The sequence below is a fragment of the Pagrus pagrus genome, assembly GCF_965226575.1.
Source record: "Pagrus pagrus genome assembly, chromosome: 17".
Classification (NCBI taxonomy): domain Eukaryota; kingdom Metazoa; phylum Chordata; class Actinopteri; order Spariformes; family Sparidae; genus Pagrus; species Pagrus pagrus.
In genome coordinates this window covers 15,729,749-15,752,708 of record NC_140201.1, presented here as the reverse complement: position 1 = coordinate 15,752,708, position 22,960 = coordinate 15,729,749, and the positions used below count along the sequence as shown (strand labels likewise).

The 22,960-nt window shown below is 42.9% G+C and overlaps 2 protein-coding genes across 4 annotated transcripts; both read left to right on the top strand.

The window, feature by feature from the left end:
• Nucleotides 1-177: 177 nt before the first annotated feature.
• Nucleotides 178-9,625, top strand: dync1li1 (dynein, cytoplasmic 1, light intermediate chain 1). Its single transcript, XM_084380391.1, has 13 exons — nt 178-355; nt 603-676; nt 2,696-2,812; nt 2,916-3,146; nt 3,495-3,649; nt 3,744-3,837; nt 4,486-4,621; nt 5,186-5,297; nt 5,780-5,839; nt 5,981-6,025; nt 6,126-6,213; nt 6,312-6,434; nt 8,425-9,625. The coding sequence occupies exons 1-13, from the start codon at nt 252-254 to the stop codon at nt 8,541-8,543; spliced, it is 1,458 nt and encodes a 485-aa protein (XP_084236517.1). The 5' UTR covers nt 178-251; the 3' UTR covers nt 8,544-9,625.
• Nucleotides 9,626-12,678: 3,053 nt separating this feature from the next.
• Nucleotides 12,679-22,276, top strand: LOC311272265 (catenin beta-1-like). Of its 3 annotated transcripts, none has more exons than XM_084378577.1 (17): nt 12,679-12,827; nt 13,829-13,878; nt 14,387-14,596; nt 14,688-14,938; nt 15,043-15,281; nt 17,333-17,534; nt 17,678-17,822; nt 18,005-18,108; nt 18,450-18,584; nt 18,767-18,970; nt 19,093-19,251; nt 19,347-19,466; nt 19,570-19,720; nt 19,845-19,966; nt 20,598-20,658; nt 21,034-21,229; nt 21,311-22,276. In XM_084378577.1, the coding sequence occupies exons 2-16, from the start codon at nt 13,866-13,868 to the stop codon at nt 21,222-21,224; spliced, it is 2,307 nt and encodes a 768-aa protein (XP_084234703.1). In that variant the 5' UTR covers nt 12,679-12,827; nt 13,829-13,865; the 3' UTR covers nt 21,225-21,229; nt 21,311-22,276. The 3 variants fall into 3 exon arrangements, with proteins under 3 accessions (XP_084234703.1, XP_084234704.1, XP_084234705.1); XM_084378578.1 differs by having other exon boundaries at nt 12,690-12,836; XM_084378579.1 differs by lacking the exon at nt 12,679-12,827 and adding an exon at nt 12,996-13,146.
• Nucleotides 22,277-22,960: the final 684 nt, after the last annotated feature.

Here is a 22,960-nt window from a genome sequence, read left to right as displayed (position 1 = left end):
CATTTCCCATTATAACAGATTTATGTTTTGTGTTACATGAATAGCATACTCATGTCTACATTCTCTTCCTCGGTGTGTATGGTCAGCCCAGACCTGTCACTTTGCGGGTGAGATCATTTGCATGTGAGGAGAGGGGACCCCAGCTTTGTGCGGGTGGACCACGCCCCGGCCCCGGCGTGCGGTGCACCAGGCTAGGTTAGCTCACAGCTGCTACATCCGGGCGCTCTGCTCGGTTTACAAACCCTGCGAAGATGGCGACTTCAGGGAGGAGTGCATTATTATCCTCCAGCTCAACTGGACCTAAGAGCACACTGGAGAGCTCCAACCCAGAGGAGGATGACGGACAGGACTTATGGTGGGGCGACACGTTATTTGAGCCGGGTTATCGTGCGGGGGCTTTGTGGGCGCAGGGGCTCCATTGTGCTTGGGAGGAGGATGGTTTGACAGCTAGCTTGCTAACGGGGCTAGCTAGCATCAGCACCAGGCTGACTGGTGACACAGCAGCACTAGCTCGCCTTAGCTTCTCTGCTGTCAGCCGTTGTTTGTTCATGAATGAACGAGCCTGGTGTGGTCGTGTTGTAACGGGGCTGTTCTGTCTGCAGGTCCACCATCCTGAGCGAAGTGTCAACCCATTCAAGATCTAAGCTACCGTCTGGGAAAAATGTCCTGGTCATGGGTGGGTATCTATCTATGTACCTGTATGTGTGTGTGTGTGTGTGTGTATGTGTGTGTGTGTGTGTGTGTGTGTGACTGCAGTTTCCTCCTGGCTAGCCAATAAGCATCGTTAGCTTGAATAGCCCAGGAGCTGGTGATCATCTCACCCTGGTAGACTTAATACTGCTCGATAGCTAAACTAGCTTGTACCGGACTGATGGTGCTTTTGTGTTTAAAGCTTGGTAGCGGGTGCGTCGGCTAGCACACACACACACACACACAGACACAGAGACAGGTGTATTTTTCTGAGCGCACGAGCACGCGCCCACACACACCCTCATCATGTTATGGGGGAGAACCGGGCCGCTGTGAAACACTGCAAGTCATTCTAGCATCCAGCGATGCTAGCAGCAGCAGCTAGGTGCAGATGATGCTGAGGGGATGAGACAAACCATCAGCCTGTGTGTGTCTGTCTGTGTGTGTGTGTTTTTGAACGGGGCTTTATGTGACCAAACAGACAGGGTGCCTCCCTGTCTCGCTCGGTCCACACACACACACACACACACACACCACAAACACACACATCCGCCTGAGATAATCCGCAGCCTGCTATCCATTCCAGCTAATCAGCGAGTTGGTTACCGATGCACAGATTTGTCTGGTATGTTATAATGGCAACATCAGCAAGCTTCTGCCTTTATGATGCATTGAGAGTCCCCCTGTCGGTTGAGTTAATATGACACGGTGCAAGATGGATGCAGTCTTGACCTTATAACACACTGAAACAATAACAATGTCACGCTGTGTGCTCTGAGGTTTGCAACAAAATGCCAGGACAAGTGCAGCCCAGTGTCTGTGGATGTGCTGTAGCTAAATATTAAGGCGGTTGATCCTGCATGAAAACTGCAAAATCTCTGTGTGATCAAGAACTGTAGCTCCAGTCAAACAGATTGGATTGTTTACAGGACGTGTGCACTACAAATATGTTTGTGCAGAGCTGAATCCGTGAGTTGATTTACAGATGAGCTCACTGACAGAACATATATCTGCAGCTATTTTGCTGAAAATGCCCAACATGTTCCCAGATTCTCAATGTTTTGGATCTGATGCTTTTTATTTGTCCTGTGTGTATTTGGGTTTCAGAGTATACAGTGGTATAAAAACTGAAGCACAGCATGTACATTTACTTATCTAAGGCGTGGGACGATTAAAGATTTTTTTATCACAGATCGTGATAAAGAGCACTCACAGTAATTTGATTTCGTTGAATTTTCATTATCGGGATAATCGGAAATATCTTCACATGAATGTCATGAAAAAACAGCCTAGCTCTCCGACGTACAGTCCTATATTGGTTTCCTGATTTTATCTTGGATTGCCTGAGCCTGTCAAAAAAATCAAATATCAGGGAGATGGGGTTACAGCCATTTATTTATCCTTTATTTGTACAGGAACACCTTATGATTTATGATGACTTATTTAGGATTCTTTGATTGTTTTTCACTAAAAAGTAAAGATGTGTGTCCTGTCTGTGATGCAATAAAATATTTGTTTCCTAATAAAATGTAAGGATAAAGTGCAATTTTAGTTTTTATTTTGAAAATGTAAGAACATTTTAATGACATTAGGATTTATATTGTGAATCACAATTATGTAGGATCGGATAATCATTACATGACATTTTCAAATCATCTCATGCTTAATGTCAGTGACAGTGAAAATGTCACACTGCTGCAACCCTAGTGTGTATAAACTGTAATAAGTAAACTGAGTTATCTTTTGGTTTTGACATGTTGGTTAAAAAAAAAAGAAGCAATTTTGAAATGTCACTGTGGACTTCTCATAGCATGAGAGAGGACAGCAGGAGACATGATCGTAAACCTTCAGCTGTGGTCCGGCGTGTTGGCCTTTTAACATGCTTTAGCCAAATATTAATTACTAATTGAAACTATTCTATCATTATCATTATAGCCAATGATTGTGTATGGATGAGTCCTCTATCCATAATTTTGTTATTTACTGATTTTGTCCGTCTGTTTAGGTGAGGTGGGTTCGGGGAAAACCACCCTGGTTGCAAAGCTACAGGGGATTGAAGAGTACATGAAAGGGCGTGGCCTGGAATACCTGTACTTCAGTGTCCATGACGACGACATTGATGGTAACCAGTTGTCTCTTTTTCCACCAGAGAGTACCTCTAAAATAATCCAGCAGTATTGTTGGACTGGATTGTGTATTTATCTCTATGTCTCGTGTGTGTTCAGACCAGACCAGGTGTAATGCCTGGGTGTTAGACGGAGACCTTTACCACAAAGGTCTGCAGGGCGTTGCTGTGCCAGTGGACTCGATCGGCGACACGTTGCTGCTGATAACAGTTGACATGTCGCGGCCATGGAACGCCCTAGACTCTCTCCAGAAGTGGGCCGCCGTGGCGAGGGAACACATCGACAAACTCCGGGTCGCCCCGGAAACGCTGCGGGAGCTGGAGCACAGACGTGAGTCACACTGACACAAAGAGCCTGGTGAAGATGAAGAGCGTCTTTATAGTGATGTGAAAAGCAGTGAAGTGTGGACACGTATCGCTTCTGAATCGACCTGAAAGCCCCACCTCCTACAGAAGTATTAATTTACATGCTGTTGTTCCAGACACACAGTACACAATCTTTGTTATATTTACCTTTTTAGTAAAAATCTAATGGTATCGAATATTTTTCAAGCTTTTCATCAGACCATATAACCCTCCAAGGATTTTTCTCGCTAAGTCCAGCTATTACAATGATAACATTCTTAAGAAACTGTAACTTCTGTCAGGTCTCACTATTTGTTTATCGTTGTATGCGTAGTTGTAAAACAGTTCCAGGAGTACACAGAGCCAGGCAGTGGAGAGGACGGCACCCCGCAGAGGAGGAGTGAAGACGAGGAGAGCGTGCTGCTGCCGTTAGGAGACAACACACTCACACACAACCTGGGGATACCAGTGGTGGTGGTCTGCACCAAGGTTCGCACACACACTCAGTCACTGCAGATTTAAAGATAAGTCTGTTTTTTTTGTGTTGCACACATCTGTCTAACACCTGCTCATGTTACCTCAGTGTGACGCCATCAGCACGTTGGAGAAGGAGCACGACTACAGAGACGAACACCTGGACTTCATTCAGTCTCACATCAGACGTTTCTGTCTGCAGTGTATCCTTCACTGAACATTGCCTCCGCCCTCGGCCGATGTGCACGGCCAAAAAGGTGCACAAACAACAGATTTATAACAATGAAAGCACTGATCAGCACAGTACACACAGGGGTTTCAAAGGAGCTGTTGATCGATACCACTGACTCTGCAGATCTTCCTGTCAGACGCTGAGATTTAAGGCATTCGTTCACATTTTGGCCGGTGCTCTCCTAGCATCCAGCTGCTAAGAGATGACGGATGGTGATACAGCTGAGCGGTCGCTATAACAAGGTGTTTTGTTCTCCGGCCAAGGCAGTTTTATTATTGCTGGATTTTGGCCACTGTAAGTGCATCCGAACTGCTGTTGTTGATATTGCTTTGTTGCAGCGAGAGTTCGATAAAAGTCATAGATTCCCCAGTATTGTTTGAAAGTGTTTGTTTTTCAGAATCTCTAGTCAATGCCGAGTGAAAACCATATTACATTTTTGAAGGTTATTGCGTTTCAAACGATCCCATGACTGCACGGTAGTTGTTTTCTGTGTACTGGTATCAATTAGCTACTGTTATTAAGAGATGTGGCTTTTGTTTTATCACTGTGGTGTTAGTTTTGTTTCTGTTCCTGTATGTAGAAATGGTGTTGTTGAAAATATCCTTGACCGCCGTATCAGACGGAGCTTCTCTGGTTTACACGTCAGTGAAGGAGATGAAGAACCTGGACATCCTGTACAAATATCTGGTCCACAGACTCTACGGCTTCCCCTTCCACTGCCCGGCACAAGTGGTGGAAAGAGATGCCGTCTTCATGTAAGCCTGCCTTTGTGTGTGTATAGCTGCATTTCCACTAAAGTCCTTTAGGCACAGTACCATTTGAACCCTATGTAACCCCTGGAAACTGTACCTAAACGCCGGGTGTGCTTTGTGTTTCCACTGCAAAAAGTAACCTTAATTGTTAGTGGCCGTCCGGCTTCGGGGTAACTGCTGACACACTGTGACCTGTACTCTACATTATAGCCCGACTGTTATAGCAACTGTTCCTTCTGCTCCGCTCGCATTCATCGTCGCCTTCCTGCCGTTCACTCATCTCTACACACAGCACACTCGTGTAGTTGTTTATAACAACAAGGAAACAAGCTTTACTTGAGAAAAGGCTTCAGGCAGCGAGACAGAAGACTGCTGAAGAAGCAGGAAGTGAAATCTCACATCAGAGCGCAGAGGACATGGCGGCTCTGGCTGTTCTGACTTCACTCCAAAGTTAAACGAACTGAACCGAACTAAACCAGACTGCTCAGTGGAAACAGGGCTTATATGTGCCAGGAGGACTGTGAGGTCACCTGTATCTGGTTTGTAACCTGTCCTCTGCTCCATCAGTCCATCAGGTTGGGACAATGAGAAGAAGATTGCCATACTTCATGAGAACTTCCAGACAGTAAAATCAGACGACAGCTTTGAGGACGTAGTAGTCAAACCACCAGTCAGAAAGGTAAAGGCTGTATTCATGTAATGTATTCATTATCTACTCACCGTCATGCTGGTGGAAAGTCAGGTGACGTCTCGTAGTTCGCAAAACATTTCTGGAGCTTCACAGCAAAACATTCAGAAATGTTTTGCGAACTAGGAAACTTTCCATCCGAGTGGACAATGACTGAATTATCATTTTGGGGGGAACTTATACTTTAAAAAGCATTAAACTTCTGTTTCTGACACCTGTCTACACCCTGTGAATAAACGGCTAACTTGGAAAGATCCTCTTAAACGAGCTAAGCTTGCAGCACAACAGATTGATTACTGCCGTAATATTATCTATCATTACCTCCTACATCATTTTTCACAGCAGATGCACTCAGCTTTACCCAGTGTCCCTGCGGGGATCATGAGAGTTTTATCCAATCGAATTTATCAGCGGGTTGGGGAGATGTGAAAATGTCTTTAATAAAATGATTTATTTCTCCTCCCTGTCACCAGATTGTACATGAAAAGGAGATTCAGGCAGAAGATGACCAAGTGTTTCTGGTAAAACTGCAGGTCAGAAAACATTCCTATTTTGTTGATTTTGCCATTTGGTTTGCTGCTTGTTGGTACTCCAGTTAAATGTGACTTGAGAGTCTTGATATGTTAATGAAATACTAATTGGAGTGAGTGCGCATATTGTGCCCTCATTTGCAGTCGCTGCTTGCCAAACAGCCCGCTGTGACAGCAGGGCGGCCAGTGGTGAGTGCTCTTTTTTTTTTTTTTCTAGTTTTGGCTCTTAGGATAAAGAAACCATCCCTTCAGTGTCCATGTGTGTGAAATACACTCTTGCTTTTCATAGGACACCACCAGCAGAGCGCCCACCGGTTCCCCCAGAACGAGTAATCGCTCCGCAGCGGCCAACGTAGCAAACGCCATGCCACAGTCGGGTACGTCAGAGCATTTCAGCGCTGCACCCATGACCATCGCTCAGTCAGTGCGTGGCTTGTGTGTGTGTGTTTTTAACTCTCGTCGCTGTTCGCTGCAGGTCAGACCAGTGAGGGCGTGTTGGCCAACTTTTTCAACAGTCTACTGACAAAGAAAGCGGGGACGGGAGGGCCCGGGACGCCAGGTGGCGGTAACAACACTCCAGGAACAGTCCGCAAGTCAGGTGAGAATGCACACGAGGTGTTGGAGGCTTTTTTGGATAATTTAACGATAATGAATTCAATTGTGTTTTGAGCTTTAATGTCATTTTCAGTCATCACTCAGCTTCTTTTTTCAGTTTTTACCTCCCATTTTCCATCTTTCATTTTCTCACTTCTTCACTCTCCTGTCCTCTACTCCAGACATGAACTTAACACATGGTAAAGAGTCATAAAAGGGTCTGAGTGCATCTAACCACACGGACAATCACTCATCATCTTTATGATCATCTTACATATTTTCACTCTTAACTATGCTCATAGCCTGTTGTGCAGTCTCACTGTTAACATCATCATAATGTGTGTGTGCGTGTGTATGCACTAGTCAGAGGATGCTGGCCACGTTAAGGTGTGTGTGAAAGACATAATCCTCATTTATTAACGCTTGTGTACATCATTCATCACTCTCAGAAGCATCTGTATGTTTCTTTTGACCCCCACCCTCCCCCTCTCCCCTGAGCCTCCAACTTTCTCCAGCATCCAAGGAGGAACAATGCTGGGATCAAGCCTCCTGTATCACACATTTACGTCTTATGAGCTATTAATTTATTAATGTAGATAATTAGATTAGACTGTATGAAAGTCTTAAGTCAGGAACTAAGCACATCTCCACAATTGTGGTTCAGGAGATGATCCCATGGCTGTTTTGCTCCATATGCATTTCAGGGGTCTTATTAATGTGAAGGGAAGACATCTCATTGGATCTAGCTTTGATGTATAAGTATAGGTGTATATTGATTTCATAGATGTGGCAAGATTTGTGAACTGTATAAAAAAGAAGCAAAAAGGCCAACATGTCTCATGGCTGCACTCTTTTCTTATCTCCTATTTGGTTGGGGAAGAAAGTGCCAGTCATGAGAGGATTTCACCTGATTGATTAATGATTTTATGACAATTGCACCCCTTAATTTCTGCCCTCCTAACTTCCCTGACTCCATTCTGCTCCTCCACATTTGTTTTGGCATGCTGCATTGCATTTCTCATGACTAACATCTGCCACAAGCATTACACATGATTCTGACTAAGGCTGGACAATTGGGGAAGTTATATATTTGCGATGTGTCTTCCACGTTAGTCTGTTTAAACTAGATAATATCTATCTAGTATATCTAGGGCTGCAACTAACAATTATTTTCATTTATGATCAATCTGTTGATTAATTTCTTGATTAATCGATGAGTTGTTTGGTCTATAAAATGGTGAAGAAGCTGATGAATGAATGAAAATCACATTTTAAAGACTAATGTTAGAGAATTTAAAACATTTTTCCTCACGAATTTGTCAAACCAAGTAATCGATTATCAAAACAGTTGGAGATTAGTTTAATGGTTGACAACTAATCAATTAAAACTGCTGTAGTGATACATTTTTATTGAACTGAATGTTAAACAGCTCTATATTTCAGCAGTAATCCCCCTCATGCAGTACAAGAGAAAAGACATTTTCTGGTATCCCTGCCCACTTCATCCAATCAGGACAGAGAAGTAAATAAAGAGGCGGTCATGCAGAGAGCAGGATCCTCCTGCTTGCTGCTATGTCTGGCAATTATTGCTGCGTGTTCATGTGGTGATGTAGAGAGGAGGGACAGGAAGTTAGCAAAAATGATGACTTCCAGCAGCTTTAATGGTTGTAGCTCTCAGTATGTCATACATACTGCAACATAGAAACCTGAATGAAACCTTGTTCCATACTAATGAATTGATGCGCCTGTCATTCAATGGTGAACAAAAGGACAATTCATACTAAAGGCATGATTGGCATATTTAGTGCAATAAGAATGTTTCACCCAGCTCTTGTTTTCATCATGTGTAATTGCCTTTGTGCTTTTTGCATTGTGCCTTAACCGCTCACTGCTGCGAAAATGCACTTATCGCACTGGTTGAAATGTTTTTATGTATTTGGGTGTTTTCTCTGCAACGTAGAGCTCATTTGTATGTTTGCATGTATCCGATGCAGGTTCCAAACTGGGCCTGGGCGATGTACAGGCGGAGCTGGACCGCATATCCAGCCGGGAGACTGACTCCGACTTGCCCAATGCCAACGACACGCCTGCCACCGACGGCCAGGACACATGAAGACCAACACACTTCACCCTGCTCTCCTTCTCTCCCCGCACCCCCTCCTCCACCTCAGTCATCTTCCACCTCCCTTGTCAATTCCTCCCTCCGCTCTCACCCTCCACTCCATCACCAAGATGTGGGGAGAAAGAGGGGTGTAAGGGGGGGAAAGGAGGAGCGGACACACAGTTTTGCCTCCCCGTCGTCTTTTCACTTTCTCCTCACACCTCGTTCTCCTCCTCCCCCCCCTCTCTCTCTTCTCCTCTTGGCTGTTTGGCTGAGGGCGAGTATTTGTCACTGTTACATACGAGACTGTCTGTTACATGAGAGTAAATGGGTATGGGGGACCAATGGGGGGGCGTGGAGGTCGGGATGAAGTGAGAGGCGGGTTGAAAAAGATTGATTGCAAGAGTGAAAGCGAGGGCGTTTTATCCATCCATTTCTTGTGATGGTACAGTTAGCGTTTTTACTGTAGGAACTGCTGAAGGGCGCATGTTGAAGAATCTGCACTTAGGTACTGTAGGGGTGATTGTGTGTCTAATGTATGTGGGGCAAGTCACGCTTGGCCAGAGGAAGAGATTGAGAACAAAAAAAAATGCCTGAAAATAAATTGCAAACAGTTTTTTTTTTAAGATGAAGGGACAAACTTACCAGTATTTGTGTGTGTGCGTGTGTGTCTGTGAGTGAGAATGACGCAGATTAGGACATTAAGGAAGTTACTTCAACCTAGACGAGGAGAGATTTTTGGCTGTTTGCATTTCAACCAAAAGGCAAAAAAAACATTACTATGCTCTTACACTACAAGCTCTTAAAACAGTGCATACACTATTATTACAGCAGGCATGTCTGCTACACTACACGAACCAAACATGACAAATAAATACACGTCAGAGTTCACATCTGAGAACTACTCTTGGGTCCATCAGGGCACCAAGTTGTACAATTGGCCAAACCTCCCCTCGTGGTTATACATTCTGCTCAAACCTGTAGATAACACGGTGCACTGGAATGGGAGGGTGGTAGAGGGTAGTAAACGGGTGGGTAGCTGAGCTTTACTTGTACAGAAAGAAGCACTAGTGATTCAGTTCCATAGTTACTGCGGGCGGGCGGGCGGGGTGGTGGGTGGGCAAGGGGGGTCCGAACGAGGGAGGGTCACACCAAGAATGTACAGTCATTGTCTCGCTGATTGGTCCTGTTATTTCAGAGCTCTGTGTTGGCGTTTGTATAATCAGATCTGTTAATCAGTCAAATAAAAGGTGTATTTATTCGGATTCATCCACCTGGCTTCCCTTTGTTTTGTTTTTTTTCCTCTCCTCAGTCTAAATAATTAAAAAGTTGTGTTTTGCAAAGGGGAATTATTACGAAGGACAAAAGTTGCTTACAGCTCAGTTAGATTGTTAGGGGTTGAGCCCATGTTGGTAAGCATCCACTATCTGTAGTGACCTTGTGCAAGACACCAAAAAATGAGTCAGTCATTATCTCCTCACCCTTACATTGATGAAAAGCCAGGTGAAGTTTTGTAGTCCAGAAAACATTTCTGGAGCTTCACAGCAAAACAGGGTCAAGCTCATGCACTCACTTCAGATGAGGTGTGTGCTAATACTTTTAGCTCAGCCACTGGTGTGAAGATTTCAGCTTAAAAAAGGGCGTAAATGATGTCTTTTAAAATCAACTAGGGATCTCAGGGCTTCCAGACGCTTAGATTACACCTGGTGAAATGTACGGAGCCATTTTGTGTTTTGTTTTGTTGTTTTTCATGTGTTTTTTCTTCCAATGTAAAACAAGTCCCCATCTACTTCAGTTGTTTAGGAGAATGCTGCAATGTTTTTCTTTTGCTGTCAAACTCCACAAATGTATCGTTGACCACTAAAATTCACCCGACTTTCCATCAGCATGGGCGTGAGTAGATAACGGTAATAACTGAAGACAAGACATTGAATATCACAATTAAATTGCCCTTTTTTTAAGGCCGTTAAGTGTTATTCATACAGTGCTTGTGAGGGCCTACTGTCAAACTTCTGAGCCTCACCACTAAGGTATTTACTGTAGGGATAAGATAAAGCACTTTATTTATCCTGAGGGAAACTGCACCAGTCACAGTATGAAGTAGATAAATATATCACATTGTAAGTGCTCTCCTTCATTTTGTCCCCTGTGTGTAGGCACTGAGGCTGCTGCTGTAATGTCGATCCTGGTGTCTATCCACTCTGAAGGAGGCTGTGCTGATTTATATCATACTTTTACGTACTGTATATTTACACAGGTTTATACAGGTAAATCAATTTCAGATCACTGTCATTAGAAGACTGGAGTGACATAATCTCCAATCTAAACTTAAATGAAATGAACTCGCTCCTTTCTACGACAGTCGGAGACCGCAGATGAGCTTCACGTAGTTTTATTTCCACAAACTGATAGAGAGTAGAGCTGAAAATAATGAAAATCCATAAGCAGACGCTTTAATAAATGTCATCGCCTCATGATAGATTCAATTTAAGAAGTGCGTGAAAGAATATATTTGCACACTTCCATTTGCTCTGGTAGCATGTGGTCTGTCTTATTACTGTCTTCACTCTGATGCTATTTATACCCCTCGCTGATATGTGACTGAATATTGTTTTATCATCCCACTACACATTTCTGTCACTTGACAGAAGGTTCATGCAAGAATATGAAATCCTCCCATTGATTATTGTGGTTTCATAGATGAACTTGCAGTATGTTTTTTTCCTTCCATTTCCTGCTGTAACACCAACATGCTCCCCAGTGACACTTTGGACTTTGACCTATTCTAGTCTATAGCACGTGTAAGACGCATGGACACACACTATACTGTGTGACACTTTCTCTTTTGATCAGCTTTAAGTGTAACTGGTTGGACACGTATATGTTATGCTAAGAAATTGAAGGAGACGTACATTAGATGCATTTAAGTGGATGACGGGTGTGAGACTGTTAATCAGACACACAAGTTGCAGTTTCATTACAGCCAGCCTGTGATTATTAGCCCAAAATGGGAATGCATCAGAAATTTTATACAATTTCAAGAAAAAAGATAACATTTTAATGCATTTTAAAGGGGCGCTATGTAGTTTTGGAGATGCAATTCAAACTCAGAATCTCAATTTACAATATAAAATATTTATTTTTTCCATAAGTGAATAAACAAGCTGTTCTCTGAGGAAAAAAATAAGGTCCCGTGAACACTGTTCGAAGCTGGAAAGGTGGCAGGGTCCGCCACATACAAACAAAGTAAAACAGTATGAAACTGTGTTTTTCTTTAAGGTCAGTTTGTTTTATTTTGTTTGTTTAGGCATTAAAAAAAATCTTTCTCCTCTGATTCAAATGTCTTCCCCAAAACTACAAAGTGATCCTCACAAAGGAGCCTCGAATAAATAAAAGCTGCTGGTACGTCTGAGGTACACTCAGCCTTAAATTAATTAATGATGGCTTAAACTAAGTGTTCTCACATGACAAAAACAATTATGATGACAAATGTTAGTCAAACTGCAGAACAATATCATGTTATTGTGACAATTTAATGCTTTTTTCTCTGAAAATCAGTGTTATGTTTTTATGATGGCCAATTTATGTCATCCAGTTAATATAATTCAATAGTGACACTCAACAGCTTCATATATTCTTTAATTTTGACTGTATTTTTCCCCCTTCCTTTGCAAACTAGGCCTGCAGGTAATCAACTGCAAAACAAGTCCCAGTTCAAATGTGTGCAAATTGTTAATGTAAGAGCTGGTCGACAAGACGTGTCTGTCATATGATGACTTTGCTGGATAAGATATATGAAGGAGTGACACGGAGCTGTGACATGTTCGTGTCTCTGAGTTAACTGCATGTTAATTGAACCCTCCGTCTCCATCACATCACAGCAGCTCGTGAATCACATTCCTTTCTAATGAATGCACCTCGCCCTCCCCACCACTGCTGCAACTATCACACATCTGTCCTTTAACGTGCGTGAAAAACCTCCAAACTGAAACGCCCGACTGTTAAAAACGTAAAAAAGACACCGAGGTCGGGCCATGGCTGTAAAATAATAGTTTCGAGGCTTAAACTTTGTTTAAAATGGCGCCCTATTTTTCCGAGTGCGGCAGAATACTGTATTTTCTCCTTCGCCATCTTGATGGTCGGTCGCACAGGCGGAAGAAACATCTTCGGCGGAGCAACAGCGGGTGTGGTTCGGACTTCTACGGGTGGTTCACCTAGCAGCCCTTTTCCTATTTTCAGCCAAGAGAAAGGAGAAAATTTTCCCGACAAGAACCACGGAGGAGCCGCTCGACTCTGGTAACGACAGTATGTTCGCTACGTGTGTTATACAACGGATGTGAAGCGCGTCAATGTATGCTTGACCAAAGAAAATCATCTTTGGACAGGGAGGGGGCTCCGGTGGGGTTTTCTGATTTGGCTGGCAGCACAGCAGGTTTTGTACGGTGGCGCTTGGATCTACTTTTCATACGTCCTGGTCGGCTAAGCTAATCAAACCAGAATTAAACATTTGGAGGGCTCGCTTGAAAGTCACAAATCCAATAATGAATTGATTTGTAACGTTGCCCACTTCTATTACCGGTCGCGTCTCGGGACAAGTCTTAACGGCTTAGACTTAGTGAGTGAAGCCCTAAACAGTGTTTGTTTATGTTAGCTAGTTAGCTAACTAGCGGAGGGGTTAGCTTGGCACGTTAGGTTAGCTTAGCGAGCTTTCAAGGTAAGCTAGCCAACCTGTTAGCTAGCAGTGGTGGCTATTACACGCTAGCGCTCCGGTCTTGAATCATATGTCTTTGAAATGTGTTTGGTGGATGATGTACTGTTTTTCTGCGGTTTTTTTAGTTTTGATTAGGCAGCCTGTTACGCTCGTAGTTAGACCCACCATGAGAGGAGGAGTCATGGAAGTGATTGCGGGGCGGAGGGGGTAGTTTCTCTCATTGGAAACCCAAGCTGCGAGGTCGGAACTTGGCCGTGGTAGGGGGAGGGGGAGAAATATGCCTTTGATGTTATTTGCCGCTGAATGGTGAATTGTGTTCATGCTGGCCTGGAAATACCCACCGCTTTGCTCTCTCGGCTGGAGGTGGAGGCTCGGCATTTCCCCTCATAGCTACGTTAGCAGTCTGAATCAGAGGGATCTGGCTCAGGTAGCGCAGAAGACAGCGGTTTGATTATTGAGACCACGGAGGGAGAAATGCATAAACATCACGATTAGGTTAGGCTTTGGCAAACAAGAACTCAAGGTTGAGAGCGAGTTGGCTTATTTTCTCCTGTGTACTTTTTTTTTCTTCCCCCTTTTTACACAGACATATCTGCTGTGCGGGCTGAGGGCAGGCAAGAACAATGGCTACCCAGTGTAAGTATGAAAAACTTTCACATCAATTAGTTTATCTTTAACAACACGACCATACATAAGTTATGTTTTACGATCATTATAAGAGTTTCTCTGTACATAAATACACAAATTACGTAAAGCCTGGTGAGCACATGTCAGAGGATCTTAAGCAATTATAATTCGTCTTTTGTTACATCTGAGTTTCCCCCCTCAGGAAAAAACGTGTCTGTGAGAGGAAATCAGATGTTTACATGATTCAATTTATGCTCATTAAATGAGGGTAAAGTCACAGGAGCTTTTCTTTGAGTGCCATTTGTCTGTTTGCTTTAACAGGATTACATTTATTTTATTATATGTCCCTCTTAATTTTCTTGTCAACTTACTGGAGTCCTTCATCTCCTTTCTGCATTAACTCAGGATTATGAGTGCTGTAGTGTTACAAATGAGATTGCTTAAACTTTCAAGCTTGAAGCGAGAAAGCAGAGCGAAGATGACTTTCTCCTAATCACCTCTTTCCCCCTTTGTGTAGCTGATTTGATGGAGTTGGACATGGCAATGGGGGACAGTAAGGCTGCAGTGAGCCAGTGGCAGCAGCAGTCCTACCTGGATTCAGGCATTCAGTCTGGAGTCACCACCACAGCACCATCTTTGAGTGGCAAGGGAAACCCTGATGCTGAGGAGGATGATCCGACTCTCTACGACTGGGAGTTCAACCAGCCATTCACTCCTGAGGCCCCAGGTACATGATATATTGATCACGCTACTTTGTCAAAAATCTCTGATTGGCAAATTTCTGGGCTCTCATGATCAACATGTCTCACCACTTTCAGACATCGAGGGGTATGCCATGACCCGGGCCCAGCGTGTGCGTGCTGCCATGTTTCCCGAGACCTTGGAGGAGGGCATCCAGATCCCACCTACCCAGCTGGATGCTGCCCACCCAACGGCAGTGCAGCGCCTGGCAGAGCCCTCTCAGATGCTGAAGCATGCTGTGGTCAACCTCATTAACTACCAAGATGATGCTGAGCTGGCCACTCGTGCAATCCCTGAGCTTACCAAACTGCTCAATGATGAGGACCAAGTATGTATTGTGTGAATTATCTTATGCTATCGTATGAGCTGATAGCCATGCAGTTTACCTCCCGTCTTGAACCGTTCGCCCCTAACCAAGTGTCTCTGTCCTAGGTTGTTGTGAATAAAGCAGCTGTAATGGTGCACCAGTTGTCGAAGAAGGAGGCATCGCGCCACGCCCTGATGCGCTCCCCACAAATGGTTTCGGCTGTTGTTCGTGCCATGCAGAACACTGGTGATGTGGAGACAGCTCGCTGCTCTGCTGGAACCCTGCACAACCTTTCCCACCATCGTGAGGGACTCCTTGCAATCTTCAAGTCTGGAGGCATCCCCGCTCTGGTCAAGATGTTGGGGTAGGAAACTGGAAGAATTGTAGTGCTCGTCACTGCTTATGTGAGATAATAATCAGTGTGCGCACATCCAAATTTGCCTAAATCTGGAGACAAGACTGCAGAGAACTTGTCTTAAGAGTGTTTTGGAATTTGATGAGAGCGTTGTTTTAGATTTCACTGCAGCTCAAATTTGTGTTGGTGCACAATACGGCACGGTATCACTGAATGGTAGCTCATAAGGCAGCCTTTAATGACATTTTACAGGCTTTGACTATTGATTGCGTCCCATTCTTTTAATCACATAGGCTGGTTGGCTTCCTTTCTTTCCTTGTCTCTTGTCTCTCACTCTATTCTATGGTTGAAGGCTGGACACAGTTTAAAAATGCACAAACTACCCCTAAAAAAGCAAAAAGCAAAGCACATGAATTATGTGTTAATTGACTGCATTGGAAAACATGTACATGAAGTGCATAGAGTCTGAGCTTAGTGCCCTTTATTACGTACACTGACTGCAACTTGTCCATGTCGCTGTGTGTTATCATTCCTATGTAAAATAGCCATAAACTGCCAGGAAGCAGAACAGATCTGGAGTTAAGAATTTTAAAGTTACAACTCTGTCTCACCAAAATCATTTCAATCTGTGTAGATTAAATGTACACCACAATGAGTTATGAAGAAGTGACTCTGTAAGTCAGATCAGCCGGGGAATCTGAGCGATGAGTCAACTGCAAATAAAGACAAACAGTTGTTACGGTAAAACTTTGACCGAACATTAGCTTGATTAGTCACTATCACCTGCACAGAGAAAGTATTTGACAAACAGTGTTAAATCAAAACTGACTCATCACCTCGTCATAGGGCTTTTCTTACATCAGTGCAATTAGTGCCTATATTCTCAATAACCACCAAATGTGACAAACACAAACTATCAAAATGTCGTCCTTCCCTACTTTACTCTTTGTATTCTCCATGAAAAGCCAAAGCACACAGCCAAAACAGTTAGCTGGCTGGCAAGTTGGGACCTGTTGGTTGTCACGTGTGTGGTTGTATTTGCACCTGGAGTCACATTACCACACTTCAAACGCTGGAGCATGATCTAACCAACCAAGCGAAAAATGCTAGTCTTTTTTTAGTGTAGTGATTGTTTACATTATAAAGTCACTTCAAAGTTTCAGTAGTTGATGATTGAGTTTCTTTGTTGTGCTTTGAGTGCCCTTAAAACATGTGTCCACATGTGCCCTAATAATCCAACATATAACGAACAGTTAACATATTGACAGAGTAGCGCATACTGTGTTATACTGGTACTAAAGTGCCAGCGGCAATTTGCAGATGTCTGCCATACAGTAGTTGTGAGTAGCAGGTCAGATCAAGTCATTCTTTGTGAATTGCTTTCCTGTGTTGATGTGTAGTTTGTTTGTTGGTCTTAAACATCCCCTGACAGTTTTCAATAATTCCTGATGGGCAACAAAAAAGCAAGTGTTATTATTTTTCTGCTACAGTGCCTCCAACCCTTGTGATTAAAAAAAAAAAAAGAAACACAACAAAATGTAATGGGGGGGGTTTTTGTTTTATCCTTAAAAAGGCAACCTGCTGCACTGATTATTAAACATGAGGCAAATGCACGGTGTGTAAGCATAATTGATCACTGTCAACTGCTGAGCCGTGTCTTGATGATGCTGATCAGGTCTCACCATTAAAGCTGCAAAGATGAATTGATTAGTTGTCAACTATGAAAAGCTATTAATCGATCTGAATAATTTTTTAGGATTTCGTGTGGACAAAACAAAACATTTGAGCATATCATCTTGGGTTTTGGGAAACACTTATCTACCATTTTTTTTTACCATTTTCTGGCTTTTTCTAGACAAACAAGTAATTGTTTATCGAAAAAATAATCGGCATATCAATCAACGATTAGAATAATCTTTACTTGTAGTGCTACTTGTTGGTATGCTCAATGAAGGAAAACCTGTGTGTGTCCTTTTTCCATGACAACTGTGTATTTGGATTCAAATGCTAGCTCTTAAAAGTGCTTTTGTCTGATAATGTTTTGTTTGTGTAATTTCCAGCTCTCCAGTAGACAGTGTGTTGTTTTACGCCATCACCACGCTCCACAACCTGCTGTTGCATCAGGAAGGGGCAAAGATGGCGGTGCGCCTGGCTGGAGGACTGCAGAAGATGGTGGCCCTGTTGTCTAATACCAATGTCAAGTTCCTGGCAATCACTACTGACTGCCTGCAGATCCTGGCATATGGCAACCAGGAGAGCAAGGTATTGGAACAACACCTTACTTATGCATGAGTTTACATCAATTTGTTCATGAAGTCCCTCAAATGTCTGCTCACACCACTGGGAGCAGTAAGCAATAAACCTGTCTTTTAAAGAAAAAAATTTGATTAAATTTTTTCTTGTAGCTGATCATCCTGGCCAGCGGTGGTCCCCAGGCCCTGGTCAACATCATGAGGACCTTCACATATGAGAAGCTGCTGTGGACCACAAGCAGAGTGCTCAAGGTGCTCTCTGTCTGCTCAAGCAACAAGCCTGCCATCGTAGAGGCTGGTACGTACAGAAACACAATGGAAAGGCGATACAGTAAAAGGAAAAAAAGAAAACATAATATAAATGTTTTCATCTCACTCATTGAAGTACAACCAAAGGCATTGTGAGAGGACATTTTGTTGTTGTGGTTTGCTACTATTGTGAAAGTCCTCTGATGTTATTAATTTTGCTCATGTGTGTAGGAGGCATGCAGGCCTTGGGGCTTCACCTGACAGACCCCAGCCAGCGTCTGGTCCAGAACTGCCTCTGGACTCTGAGGAATCTTTCAGATGCCGCCACCAAACAGGTACAACTCACTCGTTAGTCTAAAAATATTGACTCCAGGTTTAATCTTAAAGTGTTGCTCTGTAGTCAGTGTGTTCATAGATTAAAAAAATAAAATACCAATACATAGGACACTTATTTTTCAGTTATATGAAGTGATTTTTCTTTTTTCACATTATGACAACTGCATACATGAAACCTGCAGGAGCCTCTAGTTGTGTTTGGACAGTATGACTCCTTGCCCATTCGTAGAATCCCCTTTTACCTTCAGTATCAGATTAAACAAAGTGCTAAATTATTCAAAATGCGTTCATTCCTTTCTTCTCATTTGTTTTCTTTTGCTCCGTCCTCTGCTCTCTCCAGGAGGGAATGGAAGGTCTCCTGGGGACCCTGGTCCAGCTGCTGGGCAGTGATGACATCAATGTAGTGACATGTGCTGCTGGTATCCTCTCAAACCTGACCTGCAACAACTATAGTAACAAACTCATGGTCTGCCAGGTACGTACAATACACACAGCTTTTTTTTTATTTTATCTTTGTAAGAAAACACTTAACATTATCACTCTTTGAACTTTACCATGTTTCTCCACTACACATATTATATTAAAATGATGTACTATGAGTTGCATTCCTTATGTGTCGTCTTATTCACTCCACTGATTGATCTCATCACCTGTTAGGTTGGAGGCATTGAGGCTCTGGTGCGAACAGTGCTTAGAGCTGGCGACAGAGAGGACATCACAGAGCCAGCAGTCTGTGCTCTGCGTCACCTGACCTCCCGCCACCAGGATGCTGAGATGGCCCAGAATGCTGTGCGCCTTCATTACGGCCTGCCAGTGGTGGTCAAACTACTGCACCCTCCGTCCCACTGGCCACTAATCAAGGTTTTTAGCAGCACTTCTTTCCCAGACTAACAGTATAATTTTGATCACCCTTGCATGGCATAAGTGATTTAACAGGATTTAATTCCAACAATCTAAAATATATTAAATTCCCCCTTATCTAGGCCACAGTTGGTTTGATCCGCAACCTGGCTCTTTGCCCGGCCAACCATAGCGCTCTGCGGGAGCAGGGAGCCATCCCCCGACTGGTGCAACTGCTCGTCAGGGCTCACCAGGACACCCAGAGGCGCACCAGCATGGGAGGCAACCAGCAGCAGTTTGTGGTGTGTAACCAAGCCTACAACCACCCAAGGTTTATTTATTTGAACACTTCAAAGTTTTTGTGTATTTGATTTCCATCATGATTTTCCACATCCAGGAGGGAGTGCGTATGGAGGAAATTGTGGAAGGCTGCACAGGAGCTCTGCACATCCTGGCCCGGGATGTCCACAACAGAATTGTAATCAGAGGGCTTAACACCATTCCACTCTTTGTCCAGGTAAAATAAACTCTCAATCTTACTATAGAGACAAACACTAACACATTAGCGGCATATAAGTGTACTTGTCTAAATCTGATCTTTCTCTCTTCACCACCTCCAGTTGCTGTATTCTCCAGTGGAGAATATCCAGCGTGTGGCAGCAGGTGTGCTGTGTGAACTGGCTCAGGACAAGGAAGCTGCAGAGGCAATCGAAGCTGAAGGAGCCACTGCACCCCTCACTGAGCTGCTGCATTCCCGTAACGAGGGCGTTGGTGCGTATAAATGCAGAAAGATATATTTATGGGCACACATCGTACTCATGTATTTGTCTATAGTGAAACTGCTTGTGTACACTCTGTTTACTTGACGTGTGTTTCTGTGTATTGTCTCCTGTAGCAACCTATGCTGCAGCCGTCCTGTTCCGCATGTCTGAGGACAAACCCCAGGACTACAAGAAACGTCTGTCAGTGGAGCTGACCAGCTCTTTGTTCAGAACTGAGCCTATGGCCTGGAACGAGGTACACACACATCGTTGTCGCATTGTCATGTTCTGCGAAAATGTGAATCCTTGGTGCCCACCTTGACACTTAGGTGGTTGTAAAGATCTTCTGTGCTGCAGGTTTTAAGATGTGTGCCAAGCATGTGAACACAGACAAGGAAATGTAATGTTTTGTTTCTCTTAATGAACTTCCACACTAATGGACATACAGCAGTAGTCTGAACTACAAGTTCATTGGTTTTACTGATACTGAGTGACAGGTAAATGTTGTTGCACCATGTGACGAAGCTCTCTATCAGTCCTCTGTAAAAATAGTCTCTAAATGAAGGACGGCATGTTTCTCAGTGAAATCAAACATGTCAATGTACCCCAAAAGTTTCACTAAATACCATTTTTATTAAATTCTTAAGTTTGACGACATGAATGTAAACTGGAACTTTATTGCTTGACAGAGGAATTTGGCTGCGATGTGGTTAAAATGTTTTGACCATGTGGTGTCTTCACATCAAAAAAGTGACCACATTATTAATAGGATGCCAGTATTTTATAGTGTATACTGTATACAGATAGTAAAGTACTATAGAATTGGGACACAAACATCACTTCTCCAGGTAGGCTGGCTTTAGTCATCACTGTTTTGCCTTTTGTAGACCGGAGACCTGGGACTGGATATGGGAGCTCAGGGAGATCCACTGGCTTACAGGCAGGACGGTGAGTGCCTGTTTTTATCGCTAATGAAATCCCTTCTCCGTTTCTCACCTCTAATTTCATTTTCATCTCTGATTTATGGAATTCAATCTTTCAAAGCATCTGATATTGTGATCTCTATTTATTGATAGAAAAATAAATTGTAACTGTATTGAATGTTGTGCAACAAAGTGGTTCTACTTCTGCCTAGAGGCTTTTCTCTCTTCAGTTGAATTATTAATAAAAACCCAAAATATCTAGCTCATCAATATCTCAAAGAACATGAAACCAATTTTTTATCAGCCTGCCTGTTCCATTTTATTTAGGCAGTCACCCTGTATTTGTTGAGTCTAATGTAGACTTTCACTAATTTATTGCGTTTTGTTTTTTACCTTTCAGACGGAGGCTACCGGGCCTACCCAGCAGCCTACGGCCAGGACTCCCTTTTGGACCCGATGATGGAGGGTGCAGACTACCATGCTGACACTCTGCCGGACTTGGGCCACCACACTGATCCATTGCCAGACCTTGGCCACACCCAAGACCTGATGGACAGCAACCAGCTGGCCTGGTTTGACACCGACCTGTAGGATTGGTAAGACAGACTTCCACAGTGAAGGCAATATTGATATACCAATAGCAAGACATTGATTGATATTTTTTTTTCCTGTTGCAGTTGTATTCCGATAGAACCTGCATTGTGATTGGCCTGTATTGTCTGAATGAGCATTATGATTGGCCTGAAGAGTTGTTGAAGGTAAAGAGAGGAACCAGGGGTCTTGGAAAGTGCCTGACACAAGAAAACAAAGAAGATGGTTGCCACGGGAATGTTAAAGCAAGTCGAAGTGTGTTTTTGGGGGGGTGGGGGTTAAAGTATCAGAGAGATGTGGAATCACACAGTGGAGGTCTTGGAGCAGGTTACCTAAATGGATGAGTGCACATGAGGTGGATCTTAAAAGTTTGAAACACATATGTTTTAGCCTTGCCTGTATTCTATCAGTTTTTGTTTCTATTTTTCTTATTCTATTTTTTTATTTCTTTTTGTATTACTCATTCTCTGTTATGGTACTGACCCAGCTTGCCTTCGCACTAGCCATCTTCATTTTCTCTTCAATGCTAATCATTTGTAATTTTTTTTTTTTTTTAAATACGTATATTACATGTAGTGTTAAGTTATAGTGATATTATACAATGTTCCTTTGGTTTATGGCCGAATGTGTAGAACACTAATAATCAGTTGAATTGTACTCTGACTTAAAGTGTAACATTGTGTAGTTTTTTTTATAATCTCAAAAATGGAGAATTATGCATTCTTAATATGTGCTTGTTTAAGCATAAAATATGTCAGTGTCACAAATGTTCTAAAGAGGGATATGGGTGAAATTGAGGGAGGGCCGGGGAAAATCTAGAGACAAGTGTTTTATATACAGTATCACTGGTAGGTTAACAACTATTTTGTATGCTATCATTGGATGTCTGATAGAAAAGTCTTTAACTCTATCATTGGTGGTCTAATAAAACCCAGTTTTATGTGCTAGGCTATCAAGGGTAGCTAGGTTGATGAACCAGTTGTAGTCCTGCTGTGCTTATTTTGGAGACGAGGTTGTGACACGGCTGAACAATAAAATGGCATTTTATTTCATTTGGTGTCCGTCCTGTGTCTTCTGTCCATCCATGTGATGTGGTGATGTTTTCAAGTTTCTGCAGAACATAAGGTGAAATTAATGTTATTTATGGCCTTAAAGCTGTCATAGTTGTGACATGAATACATACGGCAGCGTATTACTGCCATGTCAGAAGAAAAATAACGGAATACTATAATGGTATAGCATCATGTAATGTTAACTCTTACAAGAAGACGCTTTTCACAGTTAAACTCTGCACAAACTTCTCGATTATGAAAGTATACTATATATCTTGTAACAAAACATACCATGTTCTAACAAATCTACTCTGCTGAAAGCCAATATCCTCCTCAGTACTTCAATGGTGACAGACAAAATATCAAAGCTGCGATACACATTAGTTTAAAATGAGGCAGAATTGGAAAAGCGCACATGGTAAAACACTGAGCTGAAGATGAATTAAAATATGGACATGACCTTCTACATTGAAATATTGCTGAATTAGTTCACACTCATACATAGTTTGCTGCTCTCCTATTGACCAGGAGGTGATCAATAAAGTTCAAACCCCCTATAAGAGGTTCTAGAGAGAACCCATTCTTCAGTTTAATGATATCATGCAGAACCCTTTAACCTTCTAAGCATATTAACAAGAACCCACCTAAGGTGGATCTATGGAGAACTATTAAATATTCCAAATG

Excerpts from the sequence above, each read along its gene's own strand:
- dync1li1 (XM_084380391.1), top strand. The coding sequence starts at position 252 with ATGGCGACTTCAGGGAGGAGTGCATTATTATCCTCCAGCTCAACTGGA. Across the intron at positions 3,147-3,494 it reads GCGGGAGCTGGAGCACAGAC|TTGTAAAACAGTTCCAGGAG; the intron begins GTGAGTCACACT and ends TTGTATGCGTAG. Across the intron at positions 3,650-3,743 it reads TGGTGGTGGTCTGCACCAAG|TGTGACGCCATCAGCACGTT; the intron begins GTTCGCACACAC and ends ATGTTACCTCAG.
- LOC311272265 (XM_084378577.1), top strand. Across the intron at positions 19,252-19,346 it reads GCAACCAGCAGCAGTTTGTG|GAGGGAGTGCGTATGGAGGA; the intron begins GTGTGTAACCAA and ends TTCCACATCCAG. Across the intron at positions 19,721-19,844 it reads TTCCCGTAACGAGGGCGTTG|CAACCTATGCTGCAGCCGTC; the intron begins GTGCGTATAAAT and ends TGTCTCCTGTAG.